Source organism: Muntiacus reevesi, chromosome 2, assembly GCF_963930625.1.
Source record: "Muntiacus reevesi chromosome 2, mMunRee1.1, whole genome shotgun sequence".
Taxonomy (NCBI): Eukaryota; Metazoa; Chordata; class Mammalia; order Artiodactyla; family Cervidae; genus Muntiacus; species Muntiacus reevesi.
This window is the reverse complement of record NC_089250.1, coordinates 237,100,652-237,122,871: the sequence shown is the minus strand read 5'-3', so window position 1 is coordinate 237,122,871 and position 22,220 is coordinate 237,100,652. Positions and strand designations below refer to the sequence as shown.

Sequence of the window (22,220 nt, the reverse complement as noted above, 5' to 3'; positions counted from 1 at the left end):
GCCTAAATAGGAAGAATATATGATGAATCTTTCACATCACCCAACATTGAGGAGAATAGCTCTGTCATCAGTACCATAAAGATGTACAACTAATCAAAAGTTCATTTCTATCTATGAAAAACATAACTAGCAATCTATTTTAATAGCTGCATCTTATAAGACTTCCTTTACATTAAACCTACAATCAACCGTTTATAATAAGGCATACACAATATACTATTAAACAGTAACAAGGCCAATTCTTTTGCCTTAAGAATTTTTTTTATTCCCTCAAATTTGATCCTAATTTAACTTCGCTTTTAGGATTCTTCAATTTGGTATTTTTCTCTTAGGCTGACAAAATCTAATTCTGATTATTCCAAAATATATTTGAAAAGGCTTTATGTCACTTTTTAAAACCAAACTTTCATCTCGTGGGCTATAACTCCACGTTAATTGAAATAACAAACTTTATAATCCAAGAGTTCAAAACCTAACAGACCCACTTTTAGAAACTTCCTTCACAGATCACCATTTCACCACAGTCATAAAAATAACTAAGACACATAATTTCACAAGAGCAGAGATAATAAATACTTCCATTATGGGGGGGAGGCGGTTAATTGAGTCCTGGAACTCTTTTTATACCAATTCCCATGACTTTCCCCGACCTAGTCAATTTTAACAGTTTCCTGTATGGCTAATGTCTGTTGCTTGTGAAATAAGGTCTAGCTATGCTGGTATAAAATGTACTCATCAGTAATATACTTGGAGTTCTGCTGTGATATAACTCATAAAGAGTGTAAAATTGGTATAGCAGTTGCACCTTGGATTCAATCAAGCAAATGTAGTTCCCCAAAGTAACAGACGATCCTCATCACAAAAATCTACAACGTGGTCTTGGAAGTATACCCCCAAGAATGGTATCAGAGTGAAGAGTCCCACAGGCTTGACTGACCTTAATCTGCCATTGTATCTTAACATTCACCTGCCCAGTTGGGGAAAAGGAATCCTTGGCTGTAAGAATTTTACAAGTTTAATGTGAAATTAAAAAACAAAACAACAAAAAAACAAATAGAAAGAAGTCCACTTTCTTTAATGTGTACAAAAAATATTTGTGTAGAACCAAAAGTAAACTGAACAATATCACATTTGTTTACAGCACAATCTAGCTTTTCATATTCACTTTACTATTCAGACAATAGGAAGCAGGTGGTAATTTCAGGACTGGGAAAGAGAGAACACCAAAAAAAACTTCAGGGACGTTTACTCTCCACTGTGCATAGCTGTGCTCACAGAGACGGCTTCTCTTACTTCTCTGCTGTGCAGCAACTCAGTTGTATATAAAATTGAACCTGAATTTTAAAAAGAACAATATCTTTATTAAAAACAGTATTATTTACATTTTTCCTACCTTAGATAAATTTATCTGGACATTTAAACTCTCCCTTGATATTTTGGGCATTTTCTACATAGACACCCTTTTCTTCCACTTGTCACATCTTACGTTCAATGCTGCTCAATACTTATAATTTTAAAAAATTCTAGTAGTGTAAGTTTGATCATCCCCTTTCCTTGAGGGAAGCAGACATTTATACCTCCTTGTATTCTGACCACCCAGCACAATTACTGTTACCTGACTGTGTTTAAATAAATGAATAACACGACTCTTTTTTCACATCCCACACTTCAGCGTGTAACCCATCAACAGACCAAAGCAGAGGAACAAAAGAGGAAGTCTGACTTCTGAGCCAGAACAGAAAGACCAATTTCACAGTAAACACACTTGCACAGAAGGCCAAGATCACAACTGAAATTGTTTTTAAAATAACATTTGTTAAGCACTTACCTGGCATTATTCTAAGTAATTTATTATGTGTTATTTCACTTAGTCCTTATAAATCTATGAAGTTGGGTCTACCATCCCCCTTTACAGGTGAAGAAATAGGTAATAATAAGTAATAATTTGTCAGAGACCACACTGCCAGGAAGCAAAGAAGGTGGAATTCAAATCCACACACTGACTGTAGAATCCATATTATTAACCATTATGTTATTCTATGAGTCCTATCTGTTACTGACAAGGACCTCAACCAGTACAAGTCAATTGAAAAAAAACAAAACAACACACATTTCTCATCACTCCATCTGCCTTAAAAAAAAAAATTAAACTCCATGTAAAAATTCAGGACTTAATCCTACATGCCCCAAGTTGGACCTGAATAGATTTCCCAGTGAGTAATGAGAATACTCATTACAACAAGAGATTCAATTCTCCACAGTTTTATATACATAACTCCCATCATATTTATTATACATTGTCAACTACGATTTTACCATCTCTTCCTTGAATGAAGATTTCAAACTTACCTGTGGGAAATAGCAGATATGGAGAAGAACAGATGCACAAATACCAGAATGTCATGCTGCAACATAAGGTCTGAGGACACAGTCATCTTTGGCTTAATCTACACAAGACCTAGGGATCCATCTACTGTCTTAGTTTCCTTGAAGACCAAAATTTATGAACTATCCCTCCTCAAGTGGCTTGAATTTTTTTAAATCCGGCAGTTTAGATGAAGCAAACACAAAAAGCCCCACTTTCCATACCTGCTCAAAAGCTGGGGGAGACTAGAAATGATGGGTCCATATCCAGGTGCATTGTCATACAGTTCAAAGAGTGGTGCAGCTACCAGCTTGTAATTTTTAGGGACTGCAAACAAGGCTAAAACAAAAACAGTGTTCATTGGCTAAAATAAAAACAGTATTTGTTTTCTATACTTCCTTAGATAATCACTGCTTCTACTTCACTAGTAATCATCAATTTTACATTTGAGAAATTTCTGAGGAAAAAAAAATTCTCATTAACACATTCTGGTGGTCTTTTAAGCAAAGGTCAGTCACAGATTTGAAATGGACTCTAAAGAAATCCATGCTGTTAACAACCAAGAGCACCTTACGAGTGCTGGCTCTGGGAGAAGGAGGAGGAGACCCTTGATCTTCTAATTTATTTTGAATTCCATTTTAAAAGTATCCAAAACCAGGGTAATTAGTTGTTAATGTGCACAACAGAGCTAAAGATTCTATTAAAAAAAAATTCAATTCATCTGTCTCCTAAAATTTTCAGTTTACCACAATGTGAAAATCAATACCAGCAATTGAACAGTTTTAAAACTACTATAGTCTGATATTTTTGGCTCTAGTTACTTACTCTTCCCCTGTAACATAACTGGTATATGCAAGAAAAACTAGGTTAATTCTGGATAAAAATGGTATGTGTTTTTAGTTTTATGATAAATCCCCAAATTCAAGTAACTTGAGGAAAAACACAAATAGAGGTACCCTTGAAATTACACTACAGAACTTTTTAGATGTCTGCCTTCAAAACAAAGTAACTTACCTTTCTCTTGAAGCTGAACCAGAAACAACTTCTTATGTTCCTTGGGTTTTGTAATATGAGCAGGAATATATGGGTACTAAAATAACAAGAGAATCATTTGTAGTTGCCAAGACATCCCTGACACCTCCCATGCCTCCACTGACCAACTTTTCCCATTTCAGACTCTAAGTTCAAGTATCAGGCCTGAAGACCAACTTCTTTATAACCCCAACAGAATTTTAACATGTACACCATGACTTCATCTATTTCTTACGTGTTTATCCCCCAATACAGTGTAAACTGCCTGAAGAAGAATCCTTTCTAGTTTTCCCTTTACCTAATAGATCTGGTACCTAACGGATGAACTAATAAATACATGCTTTAATAAATATAAAATATCAAGCAGTAAATGATTCAGTCACAGAAACTACAGGTTGACAAGTTTAAACACAATGAAATTTGACATATTTATAATAAAAGTTCTTTTAAAAACATATCATTACAAAGTTAAATTTGCTAGAATCCTGATGCAGACCATGTTTACTAAATAAAAAGTTTAAATACAATGAGGTGCTCGACAGGAAATTTCTCCCCACAATCACCACACCCCCAACATGGGACAATGCTGCAGGAACACTGGATAAGCGGTCTCTGTCAGCTGAACAGAGTCAAATTGTTTGTGAAAATAGAGAAAACATTTTGAAGAATGTAAAGGAAGAAGAGAATTCCAGAGGGAAGGTTGCTACCTGAGAAAGAAGAATTTTACACAGAGAATTCCAAAAGTCTAAGATAAAGATTTCTTTTTCTTCTCCTGTGCACACATAATGAAACCTCTCCTACATCTCCCCATAATACATTCAGAGAAGCCTACTTTCCTTTCTGAAGTATTTGAGGGCAGGGGAATTAAAAAAAGTGCTAAAAACAGGCGTAATGGGAAAGGAAGATAAAAACAGAGGCTGCCAAAAGGAGGTATCAGCACCCCCATTTCTGTAAGAAACTTGTGCAAAGGGACTAAGTATCCTTCCCATAATGATACAGCTAAGCAATGATGCCAGGATTCAAGGAGTCTATCTAACTCTTACCTAACTGGAAAGACTATTTCCCACTGTGCCATCCCAACGGAACCTAAACAGTCCTCCGACTACAGTAATTCCATACCAGTAATTCCATACCAGAGCCATCCCTAGGGATTAATGAATCAAGACAGCTAGCTACCCCAGGCTTTGGAGGTACCTTACATGATCATGAAAACCATGCACACTGGCCATCAGAGATCCAGTGAGGAGAGCGTGCTTCAAAACAGCAAAAGTGTGGACAGCAGGGACGGGGCAGTCAAAAGGAATAGGATTGCTGAAGTATGACCATGAGCTAATTGGTAGGGGTGAGTGACAGCTAATGGGATTTGTTCACTTTTACTATGCTATTTCTGTATATATTTGAAATTTTCCTTTCAAAGAAAAAATGCTTGGCTTTTATTTTTTAATTTAAATTAACAAGAGAAAAAAAGAAATTTCAAGTCAAATTCTATTACAAACTTTCTAAATGGCTAGAATTAGATCAGTTTCCTACTTCCCCAAATGCCCAGCAAATATAACTGAACACTGACCTGAGGAGGTTCAAAATTTGGTCTCCACCAGTTGCCAATGCAGTCATCAATGACCCAGTCCTGCAGGACTCCATCTTGACGACCCAATATCTGTCAAAAAGAAATGACAGGGCCGGTAAACAACTAAATATACATACCAATGAATATCCTTCTTCAGTGAAGAAGGTATTTTTTACAACACTCCTAATAGAGACAAATAGCTAATATGCCTCCCATATAAATTTCCTTTCTTTTATCACATCAATAATATTAACTATAATTCTGCTGATAACTGAATTTTCTGTTTCTGCTAAGTTCCCTTTGCTTCTTTTGCTCTTTTCTGTTTAGAAGTTTTCCCCAAAAGCCCGGTGATACTGGTTACCTGCTCGCAATTAAGGGTAAAATAAGCTGCGTAACTGACAACTCTGTGTACATAAGTGACAAGGCTACCCTAGTTCTTTGGGGAGATTTCCAAATATTATCTATCATCAAAGTATTTTTTGGAACTCTCCATTTTCTCCAGGAAAAAAAAAAGCCACCCTCTCATCTTCAGCCTGGGGTGTGTAAAACTAGCTGTTAACACTATCAGCCGAGCAGAAGTCTCACTATGTAGGACGTAACCTCACTTACTCTCCCACCTCCTTAACTTGTCCATTGCTTAGTGTTTTCCAATTCAACCTCTACCAAGAATTAACCAGCAGCCAGTCTTTGCCTAAATGTAAAGCAGGGAAGATGATCTAGGTACATCAATAATCTCATGCAGACTGCCTGTCAATTCAGCTTTCAGTCCATGCACACCCCCTCTTCCACAGGCACCCCCAATTCCTAAGCTTTTCTGATGTTCTAGAGTGCTGGGTCCTTGACTACCCTTCTGAGAGGCTGAGGTTTTGACTAAGTCAATTATGATTCGCTCATCTGCCTTCTACCTTCAAACACTTTTTCCTTGTTACTGTCTCATTTTACACTCCATCAACCTAGTGGACTTTTATCTTTCTAAAACCACTTTAATGTTTTTTGGTGGAGTTATAAGAAAAAGCTGAGGTAAGCAGGTAGGTCCAATCTACAGTATATAAATGAAACACAGCACAATATTTAAGAGTAACAATGCATTTTAGAAATACTAAAAAGACAAGTCAAAGTGGAAGAAATATAGGTTTTGTATTTTTTTTGTATTAGTTTTGTCTCTTTTCTGTATTTGCCAAGGATTTTGCAGAGAATATGTATTAGTTTTGTAACTAACGGGGGTTGATGCTAAGAAAGAAAACTATTTATTAATGAAACAGCCTACAATCTCAAAAACCTCCAGCATCTATATGCATCTGGTCCCACGTCTTTACAGACAGATATTAGAACAGCTTCTAAAAGTAGTACAACCTGGGCAAAGCCTAAAAGATATGTGCAAAAATGAAAATAGGTATGTAACAGGAAACACTGTCCTGTCAAAATTCTGACACCTATTCTAGAATAAAATTACCTGCATTCAAATCTCCAGCTTCACCACACACTAGCTGTAAAACACTAAGGAAGCTACTTGCACTCTCTGTGCCCTAATTTATCAGTAAAACAGGATTAATGGCACCCACTTCCTAATGTTGTTATGATGTTTAAACGAATTATGCATGTAAAGCACTTAGAACATTGCTTAGCAATCAATACTCAGTAAATGTTGTTTTATTAACCAATATTGCTACATCAACTATTTCAATGGAAAATAATGCTATGACAAAGTATAAGTTCAACTTACAGAAAACAAACATTGTACTAAGACTTTAAGATTTATGTGTTATTTACAGAAAACTAAATATTTAAGATAAACTCATCCTTCTCAAGGCATAAAAAAATCTGACTATGCATTAAGTTGACAGTATTTAGATGAGCATTAATGAAATCATCAAAGTGGTTAAACAGAAAAATACCTCTGTCATTAAGCGTTTTAGTCCTTCAACTTCATCTTCTCCTGGATTAAGCTCACCACCAGGTCTGTATAAAGGTTAAAATTTCAGCTTTCAACTTGTATTAACAATTTTGGTTAACAGGAAAAACACAATAATTACTATTTCTATCAAGTAGCTTCATAACACATTTCGGTGTCACATAAGGCAATTAATGCAAACAAATGACAAATGGAGGGGGAAGAATGTGCCAGAAAACTGAATTCATGTACATTCACAGTACATAAACCCTAGTCTTAAACAAAATATGTACCATAACATAAACATCAGATAGTTGCTGGAAACCAGTACATCCCAATTTTTTCTCTCTGGAAGTTATCTAGTGGTAATGGAGTCTAGAAATGCCCAGAGAGCAGTGGACTCACATTCTCTAGATCTGAAGAACGTGGCATTTTTAAAAAAAATTCCCAACTATTTGAGAACACTCTTTTTGGTACAATCTAGTCAAAGAGTTGTGGACTAAACATACTGAGAGATTTATAAACTTGAGAAAACTAAACAATCATCTATAAAAATGTAAAGCATTTTAAGAATGGGAAACACTATTGATCCTAAGCAAGAAATAATATCAGTTGTTCTCAGTAATGCTACAAAGACATCTAGAAATTGAACTTGGACTTGTTTTGTCTCATAGGGCTTCTCTCAAGCTCAATCATTAGCATCAATGACACACAGAAAAATAAAGATTTCTAGTTAGACAATAAATGAACACTGCAATGGAGAAAAAAAATGCTTTTGAGTTTCTCTTCTCTTCCAAAAGACTCCAGTAACAGTCATGTTTGTTGAGACAAATGACTAAAAGCGAAAGCTGTATTTTAAGCTGCATAAAACAGCTATCTTATTAAAAGTTGTTCATTTCCAATGACACTTACAATTTGAAGAACGTTGTTCCCAGCTGCAGCAGTAACACATGGGGTAGCCGGTGCTCATGGACAATCAAAACCCCTTCTACAGTCCTCCTCATGCCAATTTTATCAAATTCTTCCCTCATGCGCTGAAATCTGGCTGCAACAGAGCTGTCCTTCTCATAGAGGGGCTCTTTTGTACCAAAAGTGTAATTGGTAAGAGGGTACCTGTGATCCAAAGACAGATATCTGAAAACTGTAGACCATAAATTACTAGGACAGACACCAATCACATGAAACCTTGGTAAAAAGTGTGTATATATTGCACTTAAGAGACAAAGAATTTGAACAAAGTTAAACAACTAGTTAATAAGACAGCAGAGATTAGAATCTAGCTCTCTGGACTCCAAAACCAGAGCTTTCATTAGCTCAAGCTGCTACTTCCTACTTGAACTCTCAAGTACAGATGACAGTATCCTTAAAGCTCTTATATGCATAGAGGAGTGGCTATCTGAGTAACTGGCAATTCTCTGGTTTTAGATGCTAACACTGTCAACCTGGCTAATGTGCCCTTGGGCTCCTCTACCAATCTAATCATAAATTCTATTAATCATGGGTGCTAATGGCTGATGTCTTTTTCTACAAACTGAGTCACCACTTTCCATCATCTCCCCAGTTATTTTCTATTTGTCCCAGTCAACTATCATCAGAGTTTTCTGGTACCTTTCTTCTTCAGATGAACTTTTCTTTCCTTCTAAGATGTTGAGCCTTCAGCATTTCTTCTATTCAGTATCTTTATTTTTCCTTTCTCATCATTTCAATCTTTTGCTGACTAGATGTAATATAAACATTCTCTACTTATCAAGAATTCAAAATATATTGAAAAGTTTTCTTCTTGCCTAGTAAATATTTTTTCCTTAAAAAGTTTAAAAACTCTTATTTCATCACAGGTACCACCTTGTAACCCTTTGATTATAAGACTTACAGAAAGCAGCCTTTGATTATAAGCCTTTGGGTAAGAATGCTTTGGCCACACTTGCCTGTCCCCAACATATCTTGTCTACCAAAACACCTTGAGTTAGAAGTCAACAACTACACAACTAACCCACTAAGCTATTCTTAGAAGGGGAAATAAATTAAGGTTGCCAAAATGAAAAAAAAAAAGAAAAAGAAAAAAAAATTACTTTAATCCCAGAAGCCAAATTCCAGGCATAAGTGAAGCAGCACTAAAGCAACTAAAATAAACTATTTCCAAGGTGCTCTAAAGATTTTAGGACCTTCCCCAGTAGATTCAATGTTAAATCTAACATCTTCATCATGAGTAGCAGCAACCCCACACAGCACTTTGTGCCCTCCGGTTAAAAAAAAAAAAGGCTTTATATACATTAACATTCAATTCTCACCACCTGAATTAGAATTAAAGACAGCTCTAATACATCTCAATTGCAAACCCAGCTCTCACATCAAGAGATGCCATTAAGATGAAATATAAGACTGTTCAGCTGTGAAGTCAGTGGCAGCCCAGACACATCTGTAGTACTCCCATCCTACTGTGAGCTTTGGAAAGCAGGGACTACACCTGACTTCCTCACCACTGTCTACCCAGCATTAATCCCAGTGCCTGCTACAAACTAAGCATTCATGCAGTATTTCCTCATAAAATACACTGGAGAAAAGATAACTTATTTTCAATTTAGGCCATTACTCAACCAGGTGAAATGAATTCACAACACAATTCTTTCTGAATACTGTGATCATATAGGATAGGGAAAGTACTGCAAATCCATTACCTCATAACTTTAATGGAGCAAAAAATGAAACATTTTCACCAAGTTAGTTCAACATAATGGCCTGATGCAAAACGATCGAATAATCAAGTTAAAAGTAAGGTAAAACTGTGAGCACTAACAATAACAACCAGTGAAAGTAATACAGAAGCTGTGCTTTCACTTTTTTTTTAAAAAACATTTAGCCTTTTCCATTTCATGGGAATACTATGAGGATTTCTCTAAGGTGTGATATGAAATTAAAATGCTATTGTTAGTGTAATAGCTAGAAATATTAACTTGTATGTGTATGCTTAGTCATTCAGTCATATCCAACTCTTTGCCACCCCATGGACCACAGCCCAACAGGCTCCTCAGTCCATGGGAATTTCAAGGCAAGAACACTGGAGTTGCCATTTCCTCCTCCAGGCGATCTTCATGACCCAGGGATCAAATCTGTGTTTCCTGTTCTGCACTGGCTGGTGGATTCTCTACCGCTAGTGCCACCTGGGAAGTCCATTAACATATACAGTATCTGCTACTTGTATGAAGTGAAGTGAATTCGCTTTGTTGTGTCTGACTCTTTGCGACCCCATGGACGGTATAGCCTGCCAGGGTCCTCTGTCCATGGGATTCTCCGGACAAGAATAATGGAGTGGTTTGCCATATCCTTCTCCAGGGGATCTTCCCAACCCAGGGACTGAAACTGGTTCTCCCGCACTGCGGGCGGACTTTACCGTCTGAGCCACTAGGGAATTTTATTACTTGTATATATACCATCTACTAGCTCCAGATTTCATAAACCCAACATTTTTATTACCTAAATTTCCATCACCTGTTCTGTCAAATAAAGCAAAGTCATCCTTTCAATTCAAATCCCTTTTGAGTAAATTTCATTTATTTGAAGATAAAGTAGAGAAACACCTAATGTGCCCTACCAAAACACCAGAATCAGTAAATCCTTGCATCCTTTAAATACTGACCAACATAAACTGCTCATTTTCCTCCATTAGCTCGGCACCATGGTGCCTCTCAAACTCTCAAGAATGATTTTTTTTAAGAAAAAGCATATTGATAATCTATTGAGCAAGACATAGCCCAAATTTCAATTTCCTGCCACAGATTACTTTTGAGAGTGGCTTCGAAATGCAATGGCTTGAAGCGCTTAAAAAATAAGATGTTAAAAGTAAAATACAGCCCACAATGGGTTCTCTGGAGCTACATTTTGGTCCTCTCCAAGGACTGAAAGAGCTTCCCAGGTGGCTCAGTGGTCAAGAATCCGCCTGCCAGGCAAGAGACGCGGGTTCGATCCCTGGGTTGGGAAGATCCTCTTGAGAAGGGAATGGCAAACCACTCTAGTATGATGGCGTGGAAAATCCCATAGACAGAGGAGCCTGGACGTCTGTAGTCCCTGGGACGCCGAAGAGTCAGATACGGCTTAGAGCCTGAACTACCACCTCCAAGGTCTGAAAGCCCCAGCCCCTTCCCAAAGCTGGGGCCTCCTGGCTGCTCGGATGCTGTCGCTGAGGCGGCGAGGACATATAACGGAACATGGGGTAAGTCAGACAGCCCTAAGCAGATGAATAAAATGTATTCAGGAGCCGAAACTCAATAAAGCAACAGAGGAAGACCAAGCCTGGACGTTATAGCTAGATCTCGAAAGCTTACTATTAAAGCAAAGCCTAAACGGCAAAAACGATACTACGTTATACCACTCACAGCAAATAAAAACACACAAAATGCCATATACGCGCCGTTAAAGGATAAACACCACGGTTTGCGGCTGGTTATCTCCACAGACGTGGGCAAAGAATGAGTTCAAAGCGTTTTCCTACAATGAATGCAGGGGCATGGAAACAAGTCATCTTTCCAGGAAAGGGAAAACCCTCTCAAGTAGGGCTCTAACCTGTGGCGCTGGAGGGTAAGGAAGGGGAGGCCGCCGAGGGCGCGCCAGAAGACTGGAGTCTTTAGGGGCGCTCACGGCCAAGGGGATGCAGACAACCGCGCCCGAGAACCAGGCCGCACTTACAGGTTGATGGTGCGCTCCAGGGTGAGGGGCTTGGTCTGCTGGATGTACTTGTTGCCGAACTGGGTGACTCCCCGGGGCCAGCCGGTCTGCGAGCGATTGGGCGGCACCACGGACATGCTGGCGAGCTCGGCACTAGCAGCGAGCGGAAAACTGGAGGCAGTGAGACTTCCCCAGCAGCGGTTATCTGCGTCCCACTCTGCAGCCGCCGCCGGCCATTAACAAGAGAACGCCGAAGAAGGCGTACGCACGCCGGAAGTGCATCCGGAGCCTCTGGCGGCAGGAAGTAGAAAGGCGGTTTCCTATCCCCAACGACCCAATCACTGCTGGGATGACGGAATATCTGTAGCTTCCATTGGTAAATCAGGTATTGGTTCCGCCTTCCTCTACATCGGTGATTTCTATTGGATAGCGGTAGGGAAACAAGGGCAAGGAGGCATTCTGGGAGTTATAGTCTCTTTAAGAAAAGAGCTGCTACTTCAGCCTGGCGTGGGTCTTGTAGCTAGCGAAGAGATGAACGGAAAGCGGCCTGCTGAGCCCGGTTCTGACCGGGCGGGGAAAAAAGGAAAGAAGGAGGTGATGGCGAAGTTTTCGGATGCTGTCACAGGGGAGACTTTGAAAAAGCAAGTGGCTGAGGCCTGGAGTCGCAGGACGCCATTCCGCCACGGTAAGCGGGCGCAGCGCCGGGTTGGGGGCCTCTGAAAAAGTCCTGGCAGTCGAGCAACAAGGCTACAGTACACGAGGCTCTTGGAGAGAACGTGACTTTGGCCGCCTCCGACTCTCCTGCCTGGCCTGCTGTCCCTTTTTAATCCAAGTTCATTTGACTTTAGAAACCAATAGAGGAAGAAATGTAGGCCAGGAAGTTTCAGGAAGTAGAGGGCATGCAAGTTGGTGGAAATTCTGGTATTAGAGACTAGCGAGTTAGCATCATCTTCACTGTTTGTGCGTCGTTGGGCAATGGGTTCAACTCCTTACTGTGTAGACTAAGATCAGTTCAGTCTCTCAGTCGTGTCCGACCCTTTGACCCCATGGACGGCAGCGCGCCAGGCTTCCCTGTCCATCACCAACTCCCGAAGCTTACTCAGACTCCTGTCCATCACTCGAGTTGGTGATGCCCTCCAACCGTCGCATTCTCGGTCGCCCTTCTCCCGCCTTCAGTCTTTCCCAGCATCAGGGTCTTTTCCAATGAGTCAGTTCTTTGCATCAGGTGTCAAAGTATTGGAGTTTCACCTTCAGCCTCAGTCCGTCCAATGAGTATTCAGTACTGATTTCCCTTAGGATGGACTGGTTGGATCTTCTTGCAGTCGAAGGGACTCTCAGGAGTCTTCTCCAATGCCACAATTCAAAAGCATCAATTCTTGGCGCTCAGCTTTCTTTATAGTCCAACTCTCACATCCTTACATGACTACTGGAAAAACCATAGCTTTGGCTAGACCAGATCTTTGTTGGCAAAGTAATGTCTCTGCTTTTTAATATGCTGTCTAGGTTGGTCATAACTTTCCTTCCAAGGAGCAAGCGTCTTTTAATTTCATGGCTGCAGTCACCATCTACAGTGATTTTGGAGCCTCAGAAAATAAAGTCTCTCACTATTTCCATTGTTTCTCCATCTATTTGCCATGAAGTGATGGGACCAGATGCCATGATCTTTGTTTTCTGAATGTTGAGTTTTAAGCCAACTTTTTCGCTCTCCAACTTTTTCACTTTCATCAAGAGGTTCTTTAGTTCTTCACTTCTTCCATAAGGGTGGTGTCATCTGCATATCTGAGATTATTGATATTTCTCCTGGCAATGTTGATTCCAGCTTGTGCTTCTTCCAGCCCGGCATTTGGCATGATGTAGTCTACATATAAGTTAAATAAGTTGGGTGACAATATATAGCCTTGACGTACTCCTTTCCCGATTTGGAACCGGTCTGTTGTTCCGTGTCCAGTTCTAACTGTTGCTTCTTGATCTGCATACAGATTTCTCAGGAGACAGGGAAGGTGGCCTGATATTCCCATCTCTTTAAGAATTTTCCACAGTTTGTTGTGATTCACACAGTCAAAGGCTTTGGCATAGTCAATAAAGCAGAAGTAGATGTTTTTCTGGAACATTCTTGCTTTTTCAATGATCCAACGGATGTTGGCAATTTAATCTCTGGTTCCTCTGCCTTTTCTAAAACCAGCTTGAACATCTGGAAATTCACACTTTACATACTGTTGAAGCCTGGCTTGGAGAATTTTGAGCATTACTTTGTTATTGTGTGAGATGAGTGCAATTGTGCAGTAGTTTGAGTATTCTTTGGGATTGCCTTTCTTTGGGATTGGAATGAAAACTGACCTTTTCCAGTCCTGTGGCCACTGCCGAGTTTTCCAAATTTGCTGGCATATTGAGTGCAGCACTTTCACAGCATCATCTTTTAGGATTTGAAATAGCTCAGCTGGAATTCCATCACCTCCACTAGCTTTGTTCATAATGATGCTTCCTGAGGCTCACTTGACTTCACATTCCAGGATGTCTGGCTCTAGGCGAGTGATCACACCATCGTGGTTATCTGGGTCATGAAGATATTTTTTGTACAGTTCTTCTATGTATTCTTGCCACCTGTTCTTAATATCTTCTGCTTCTGTTAGGTCCATACCATTTCTGTTCCTATGGTGCCCATCTTTGCATAAAATATTCCCTTGTTGTCTGTAATTTTCTTGAAGAGATCTCTAGTCTTTCCCATTCTGATGTTTTCCTCTATTTGTTTGCATTGATCACTGATAAGGCTTTCTTATCTCTCCTTGCTGTTCTTTGGAACTGCATTCAAATGGGTCTATCTTTCCTTTTCTCCTTTGCCTTTCCCATCTTTTTTTTTCTCAGCTATTTGTAAGGCCTCCTTGGACAACCATTTTGCCTTTTAATCAATAATATTTCTCTGGGGAAGATGAGAGTGATTAATGAGCTAATGCCTGCGTGTATCAATACATATTTTTCTGAGTAAGGACTAGTAAGCATTTGGACACCTAGTCGAGTGGCTTTTGCAGGTTTTTCCCCTGAAGGTGATGCTTGTTTGTCCTGTGATAGCGTAGCCAGAGCATTTGTTGAGAACTGCCTGATAGTAGGCACCTGGGCTTGCTCAGTTTTGCCAGCCTGTAGTTCAACAGCATGACCCACGGAAGTAACATGGTTTGAACAAAGGAAGGAACCTGCCTCAAATTATTTCATCCTCAGCTTCAAATATCACCTTGTAAGAAAAGGACTCTGCTTAATGCATCATACTTTCGCTTCTAAAGTTTGTCAGGTTTTTTGTTTCGTTGGTTAAGTGCTTTAAGGAGCTGAGTCTTGGGTGTTTCGGATACACACATAAAGTGATGGCTTGATGTTTAAGCTCTGTGCACCAGCCACTTTGTAATTTCCTTCTGTGTGGGATAGAGATAGTGATGGGGTCTACCTTAAAACTGCTGAAAAGACTAAACAAGATAACACCTGTAAGCTTTACACTATGAAACCCTACTGTGCCTGGTGCGTGGTGGCGGCGGTGAGTTTTATTAGAGGGGTACATAATCTCTCCCACCAGCCTTAGTGGGTAAAACATTGAGATAAATCTCAAGGAGTTAGAGGAGGTTATAAAGTGAAAAGTGAAGTCTCTCAGTCGTGTCCGACTCTGCGACCCCATGGACTGTAGCCTACTAAGTTCCTCCGTCCATGGGACTTTTCCAGGCAAGAATACTGGAGTGGGTTGCCATTTCCTTCTCTAGGAGATCTTCCTGACCCACAGATTGAACCTGGGTCTCCCACATTGTAAGGAGACGCTTTACCATCTGAGCCACCAGGGAAGTCCCAGAGAAGGTTATACCTAACCCTATTTTTAAAAAAAAAAAAAATATATATATAGTGACTTCCTCTAGCAGTACCTTAGGGAAAGAAAAAGGATTGAAAAAAATTGTCAGCCAGTATTGCTATTCTTTTCTTAATTTGCTACTTTGATTTGAAGTTTAGGGGGAAGTGAATTAAGACTAAAATGCATTCAGCTGAATAAGTAATCAGTGAACTAAAAAACTCTCCAAAAGAGCAGGAGTCTTAATTTAGTGACATCACCTATTATATTCATCTTAAGGCCTAACATTGTTAAGCACAAAACCTTTGAAAAGTAGTACTGAGTGGGAAGAGAAAAGAAAAAGAACTTATAGTTCTTCCTCCAAATCTTTGACTTTAGGTACTAAGTTTCTGAAAATTCATCACCATCCCTTTTGTATTCTCTCTGCTGTGCTATTCATGAGTCAAAAATACAAGAAGGAAAAGTCACAGATAACACTTTCTTCCCAACAGAAGCGATTGTTATGGAGATGGACCCCTTTCTTCACTGTGTGATCCCAAACTTCATCCAAAGCCAAAACTTCTTGGAAGGACTTCAGAAGGAACTTTTGAACTTGGACTTCCATGAAAAGTATAACGATTTATATAAGTTCCAGCAGGTATTTATACCCCTTTCACTTTAGCTTTTCCACTTCAGAAAGTCGTTTTCTATAAAAACCATTCAATACCTTATCGACTTGAGGTTTTAGTTTGGGTTTGCCACTGGGGGTCCTGGTCTTGACATTGTTAAAAACATTCATTTATTTAACATAACCTGAGCACTATGTGTTAGGTGTTAATTATTATGGGGAAGTCTTTGCCAGTTTCTGCCCTGAACGCCTTTAAAATTTAAAATTATAGAGGTGGTAGTGATGGCGAAAGATAATCAAGAAGTACAGTAAGCTGATAAGTACATTTTGGGGAATGATATAATAAAGAGAGTAGTACATTGGAAGATAGTGCATTAGTTGCTCAGTCATATCTGACTCTTTTGTGACCCCATGGACTGTAGCCTGCCAGTCTCCTCTGTCCACGGGATTTCCCAGGCAAGAATACTGGAGTGGGTTGCCATTCCCTTCTCCAGGAGATCTTCCTGACTCAGGGATTGAACCCGGGTCTCCTGCATTGCAGGCAGATTCTTTACTCTTTGAGCCACTAATGAATTAAAGTTTTGAGTTCGGGTCTTTTGTTTAGGTGGATTTATGTATTGCCATATGTCTTGTAGAGAGTTAGATCTAGTCTTTTTAAATTGGTGGACAATTGAATTTGACAGAAGACTATCTCAAAATCAAGGCTTGTTTTCCTGCTGTTAGAAGCCAGTCCCATGCTAGGTTTAAAAATATATAGGTCATTGGTTTGCCCAGTTTGGGGAGGTATTTTTCATTGCGTGGTATACATCACTCTTGGAGATCTTTGTAAAACCTTAAAGACAGCCCTTAAAATCATAAAAAAGTGAGGATGAAGAACTATCTTGTTTTCTTTCCATTTTCCCTTTTATTTCTTCTTACCTAGGGTAAAAGTAACAAATTCCTCTGTCTTACATTTAGTCTTTTGGATTCTAGCTGGTTGTGTCCCCCAGTCTGTCTATCTTTGGGCCTTTTATATGTATGATTTAATCTGGTTAAATATACAAATGATGTTCTCTTCTTAATTCTGGAAATCTAATGAAAAATAGCTTTTATCCATAGTGAAGTTGTATAAGTTAATAAAAATCATAGTCATCTATCTTTGTAATTGTGTCAGCTTTGATAACACTAGGCCTCTTTTGTTGATTTGGGGCTATATGCATATCTGATTACTGAAATTGAGAAGCCACATTGGTTTTTACTTAATGCAGTTCAGTAAGTAAGAAGTCCATGAGAGGCAAAATAGAAAAATGGCCCTAAGGTAATGAGGGAAAAAGAAGAAGCCATTACTTTAGGTCCCCAGAGTGCTTAATGGAACTTCTGTGAGTAATTTTTCGCTATGCTCACTGTGGGACTTCTTCACCTGAAGACAGTAAATATAAACCTGCTTTCCATCTCCTGTCCCATCAGACTTCACTTATATCCCTTTTTGTTTGCTTGGGCTATGAATTGACTCGATAATTGGGTCTATAACAACTTCTAGTTCTCCTAACCAAGTTAGTCATTAGGAGTAGCCTGACTTTTTTTTGTTGTTGTTGTTTTTCACTTTACATTCAGGATACTTTATGTTCACTCTCATTTTCCTTCTACCTCACTGGCAAGTCCTTCTTAGTTCCCTTCAGCAGGTCTTCCTTTGGTACTTGGCTTCTTAATGATGGAGTACTCTAGGACTTTCGCCTTGAAGACTTCAGGAAGTCTCATGGCTTCGCCTCCACTTTTGGATATCTGTTAAGTGTTTCACACTTTCAAAAACTAAACTCCTTGTCTTCTCTCCCTTAATCTGCACCACCTACAATTTCCCCCCATCTCAGTTCATGAGAGTCAGTCTTGCCAGTGACCCAAGCCAGAAACCTTGAGGTCACCCTTCATTCCTCGCTCACACCTCTTCTCCAGTCCATTGGAAAATTCTGTTGGATCTACTGTCAGAATATATTCAGAAAAACACACTTTTCATTTTCACTACTAACAGCTGTCACCTGACCCAAGCCTTTTCTCTCACCAGGATTATCCTCTTGGTGGATTAACTACTCTCCTAGCTTCTACCCTTGGCCCACCTATAGCCATTGTGTTTGTTTAAAATGTTAATGGAAGAAAATAAATAAATAAAATGTTAATGGACCCAAGAAAATTGAAATCATTTGCTCACATAAAAATTTGTACTCAGATTTTGAAGCAGCATTTTTTATAATAGCCAAAAAGTAGAAACACCCAGTGTTCATCAACTGATGATGAATGAATAGATCAAAGTGGTATGTCTATACAATGGAATATTATTCAGCCAGAAAAAGGAATGAAGTACTAAATACTGCTGCATCATGGGTAAACTTTGAAAACAAACTCAGTGAAAGAAGCTAGACACAGAAGACCACATATAGTGTGATTCCATTTATAGGTAATAACCAGCAAAATGTAGAGAATACGTTAGTGGTTGCCAGGAGCTAGGGGGTGGGGTTGGGGAATGACTCCCTAATATGTAAAGGGTTTTTTTTTGGTGTGGTGAAGATATTCTAGAATTAGATAGTGGGAGTAGGAAATGGCAACCCACTCCAGTTTTCTTGCCTAGAGAATTCCATGGACAGAGGAGCCTGGCAGGCTACAGTCAGTGGGGTCGTAAAGAGTCGGATACAACTGAGCATGCATCTGTGATAGTTGCACATGTGAAAATACTAAAAGTCCCCTGAATTACACTCTTGGAGATGTTAAAATAGTAAATTTTATGTTAAGTGAATTTCATCTCAGTTCTAAAAAGTTTTGGTCAAATTCTCCTTAAGCTTCTCATTTCTCTGAGCAAAAACCAGAGTGGTTATACGTCTCCCATTACATCTTTGGCCCCACCTCCTGCTGCTTCCCTCCAACTCGCTAAGCCACATCCTATGATTTCTTCAACAGGCCAGGCATTCTTCCCACTCAGGACATTGAATCTGCTTTGCTGAGATCTTCCCTGGGTACACCTCCCAGCTTCCTTCAAGTCTGTGCTGCACGTGCATGAAGTCTAACCTGGCCACCAAATTTATCATTGCAAGCCCTTCCCTGCTCTCAGCGCTCCTGGTCCCGCATACTCTGCTTTATTTTCCCTTGACACTTCTCTCCTTTTTTATTCTAATAATCAACTTTTAATGTTTATTGTCTTTCCCCCACAAGAATATATAAGCTCCACTGTAATACCTTTGTAAGTATTTATTGAGTGAATAAGGCACAGAGAGGCTAAGCAACGTGCCCAGGTCCCAGAGCTGCCAAATGGAGGGGGCCATGCGTCAACCCCAGGCAGTTTGGCTTCAGAGTCCGGCTCTCAGTGGCAGTGCCAGGCTGCCAGCATGCTCCCTCCCCAAACTGCCCTGCTGTGTGTGTCTGATTTATGAAGGAAATCCTGTTTTTGTTTTTTCACGGTCAAGTCTGATGATCTGAAGAAGAGAAGAGAGCCCCACATCTGTGCTTTAAGGTAAAGGAGTACTCATACTTGTTGAGTGCCTAATATGTGCCAGGCAAAGGAGTAAGTGCTTTAAGTGTCACATCATGCCATCTTTGTTGGCATTATTGTCCCCTTTTGTAGAGGAGGAAACAGAAAGTAGTAATTTCTTCAAAGTTATCTAGGGGAAAATGGAGCGGAGCTACAGATCCATGTCTGTCTGATTCCATGACCAAAGTTTTTTGTGATAAAATGACTGTGTTAGTAACCAGGAAAACAAATTAACACTGGCGGTACCGTCTTTCACATTGTCAGGTTGACATATATTTAAAACAAAAGCTCCAGTGTTGGCAGAAGTGTAGATATACAATGCTGCAATTTTTCTTAGAAGATGGTTTTGAAAAATGTATCAAAACCCTTAAAATTATGCTTTCTTTTTGTAGTATAATTCCACATACAAGAATTTGTCCTGTGAAAATAAGGATGTGCTCAAAGATTCCATATGAGATTGTTTATTTTAATAGTGAATAATTACATACAAATTAAATAGCCACCCATCAAAAGTTATACAGATAATGGTACAGAACAAAGTGGAAAACTATACCATTAAATGAGCAAGCTCCAGGAGTTGCTGATGGGCAGGGAAGCCTAGTGTGCTGCAGTCCATGTGGTCTCAAAGAGTCAGACACAACTAAGTGACTAAACTGAACTAATACCATTAAATACTCAACACATGAGTATGGTAGTTGTTTCATCAATTCCAAGACACCTTTTTTTTTTTTTTAACATTTTAATCTTTCTGAGACTCAGTATCTCACACAATTAATGTTTTGTCCCAGTTTAATTTGCAGTGTTTTTTGAAGTGATTTATAAAATATGATACTTACTGCTGGCAAAGGCATAGGCTAGAAAGATATAAAGAGAAAAGAAGTTAAAAATAGCACACATGGTGTGATCTCATTTAAAAAGAAAGAAATGTTTATTTGTATACCTATCTATGTGTATACAAAGAAAAAGACTTGTAGGAATGGTATGTTTACATCTGGCTAATAGGACTACAGGTTTTTTTAAGTTTCTTTTTACTTTTTATAGGATTTTTTTCCCCTAGTTTTGCTACAGTAGACACATGTTACTTCGTAAAAGCTGTTTATTTTTCATCTATACAAGTTATTTTTTTCTCATTCTATTTCCCTCTCCCTACCCCCGTGATACTTCCGTAAGTGGCAGTCTGCACAGATTATTTCTTCTAAAACCTGAAGTATTTGTTAACTGTACTTGTAACAGTTCACAGTTATTTAGACCTTTTTTCTCCCATGATCATGCTTCCCGGGCATTGTCTCATTAGTTCACACCACCCCTCTGGTAAGCATTTCTTTCCTCTGGGATTGAGTTACATTCTATACCTAAACTGTAACAGCCAGATTGTTACAGGTGTGAGAGGTGGAATTCCTTGTCTTTACAGAAAGGTGACCTTTTTATTTCCCCATTAGGTTCTGTTATTGCTCTCATGAATACTGTTACAAATGAGAATGATGGCAGAAAATAACCCTATATTTGTGACACCTTCGTGGGATGACCAGAGGAAGAGCTTTCTATGGAATAAATTTGTGGCAGTTGATGTTACCAGTAAAAGAGGGATGGAAAGCTTTGATAATATCAGTTGCATAAACGTTTAAGACTCAAGGCTCTGACCACCCACTTTACCTGAAGCCTGGTTTACAGTTTGCTTTGCTGGTCTATTCTAATTTGCAACTCTGCCTGTAAAAGTTACATGGCTTTTATGGTTAGACTAACAAATACAGTATATTCTGGAACGTTCTGGATTGGGTAGTACACAGTATAAAAAGATATTTGCTAATACAATTTCAGGGGATCAGCCTGGAGACTTGATCTTTAGTTATTAATAGCACAGTTGCATTTTATGGGGATTTCAGTTATGTACTTTTGGATTAAGATGATTGAAACAGTATTGTCTCTTCATGTGCAAAATTTGAACTAGCATAAACCCTTTAAAAATATTTTTAAAAATATTTTCCCCAATTTTATGGAGATAAAATTGACATAAAAATGGTGATCCATCCAAGTTAACCTAATTTCAGAGTTGAGTGAGTCTTAAATTGTGTTAGAGTTCTATTCAGAGTCACTTTAGCTGTAAATGGAAATGTTCAACCATCTTTTCTTTGGTATTATCTTAGTATCAGAACTTCTATGAAAAAAGTTTATTGATTATTACACAATTAGCATAGTAGTCACCATTACTGCAGCTTAAAGTTTTTAATCCTGAACAGTGCTACCCACCCAAGTGTTCATTAAATAATAGAGCTAGTGTTAGTGCTGAAAAGTATGTCTCGAAGTCAGTAACTTTGGACTAGAACATTGGTATTCTGCTGTCAAAGGCCAGACCGCCATCATGATAGGGCAATACTATAAATTTAAGATGAAGAAAATAAGCTGAAACAGTAGAGCAAAATATATTACAGTAGAAAGGTTTGCATTTATTTCTCTGGGAATACTAGTCTTAAACTTGGCAAGTTTAAATTAAGGAACATTCTTAAGAATGGATCTTCAATTAACCAAAACCTGCAGGAAAAAATAGTTGTGGCATAGATCCAAATGAAGCCCCCATCATGGTATAACAAGTTATCTTTTGTTTACATTCGTAGGAAAATTCTGTTTGAACATTTCCGGTCTTGGATTTCAGACATTTCCAAAATTGACCTGGAGTCAACCATTGACATGTCCTGTGCTAAATACGAATTCTCAGGTAAGAGAGAGAAAACTTTGTTGTCGCTGAGATTTAAAGGCTTTAACTAAAGGATATGGGAAGATAGTGTGAG

General features: G+C 39.0%; 2 protein-coding genes across 3 annotated transcripts in view; one reads left to right on the top strand and one right to left on the bottom strand.

The window, feature by feature from the left end:
- Positions 1-1,054: 1,054 nt before the first annotated feature.
- NUDT21 (nudix hydrolase 21) lies at positions 1,055-11,782 on the bottom strand. Its single transcript, XM_065925362.1, has 7 exons — positions 11,536-11,782; positions 7,768-7,968; positions 6,860-6,923; positions 4,965-5,054; positions 3,380-3,455; positions 2,590-2,704; positions 1,055-1,334 (listed from the first exon to the last, which is right to left on the bottom strand). Exons 1-7 carry the CDS (start codon positions 11,649-11,651, stop codon positions 1,313-1,315), a joined length of 684 nt encoding a protein of 227 aa, XP_065781434.1. The 5' UTR covers positions 11,652-11,782; the 3' UTR covers positions 1,055-1,312.
- Positions 11,783-11,974: 192 nt separating this feature from the next.
- Positions 11,975-22,220, top strand: part of OGFOD1 (2-oxoglutarate and iron dependent oxygenase domain containing 1) — a 32,768-nt gene continuing 22,522 nt past the window's right edge. For both annotated transcript variants that reach the window (XM_065925361.1, XM_065925360.1), the window contains exons 1-4: positions 11,975-12,199; positions 15,826-15,971; positions 19,370-19,416; positions 22,047-22,147. In XM_065925361.1, coding sequence (XP_065781433.1) covers positions 12,046-12,199; positions 15,826-15,971; positions 19,370-19,416; positions 22,047-22,147 — 448 coding nt within the window. In that variant the 5' untranslated portion in view covers positions 11,975-12,045. The remainder of the gene's footprint in view (positions 12,200-15,825; positions 15,972-19,369; positions 19,417-22,046; positions 22,148-22,220) is intronic.

What these genes read in the sequence shown, in the direction of transcription:
- NUDT21 (XM_065925362.1), bottom strand. Translation starts at nt 11,651, where the DNA reads ATGTCCGTGGTGCCGCCCAATCGCTCGCAGACCGGCTGGCCCCGGGGA. An exon ending in CTGGAGCGCACCATCAACCT is followed by an intron (nt 7,969 to 11,535) that starts GTAAGTGCGGCC and finishes TTTGGATCACAG; the next exon opens with GTACCCTCTTACCAATTACA. An exon ending in TAAAACGCTTAATGACAGAG is followed by an intron (nt 5,055 to 6,859) that starts GTATTTTTCTGT and finishes TCTTTTTGACAG; the next exon opens with ATATTGGGTCGTCAAGATGG.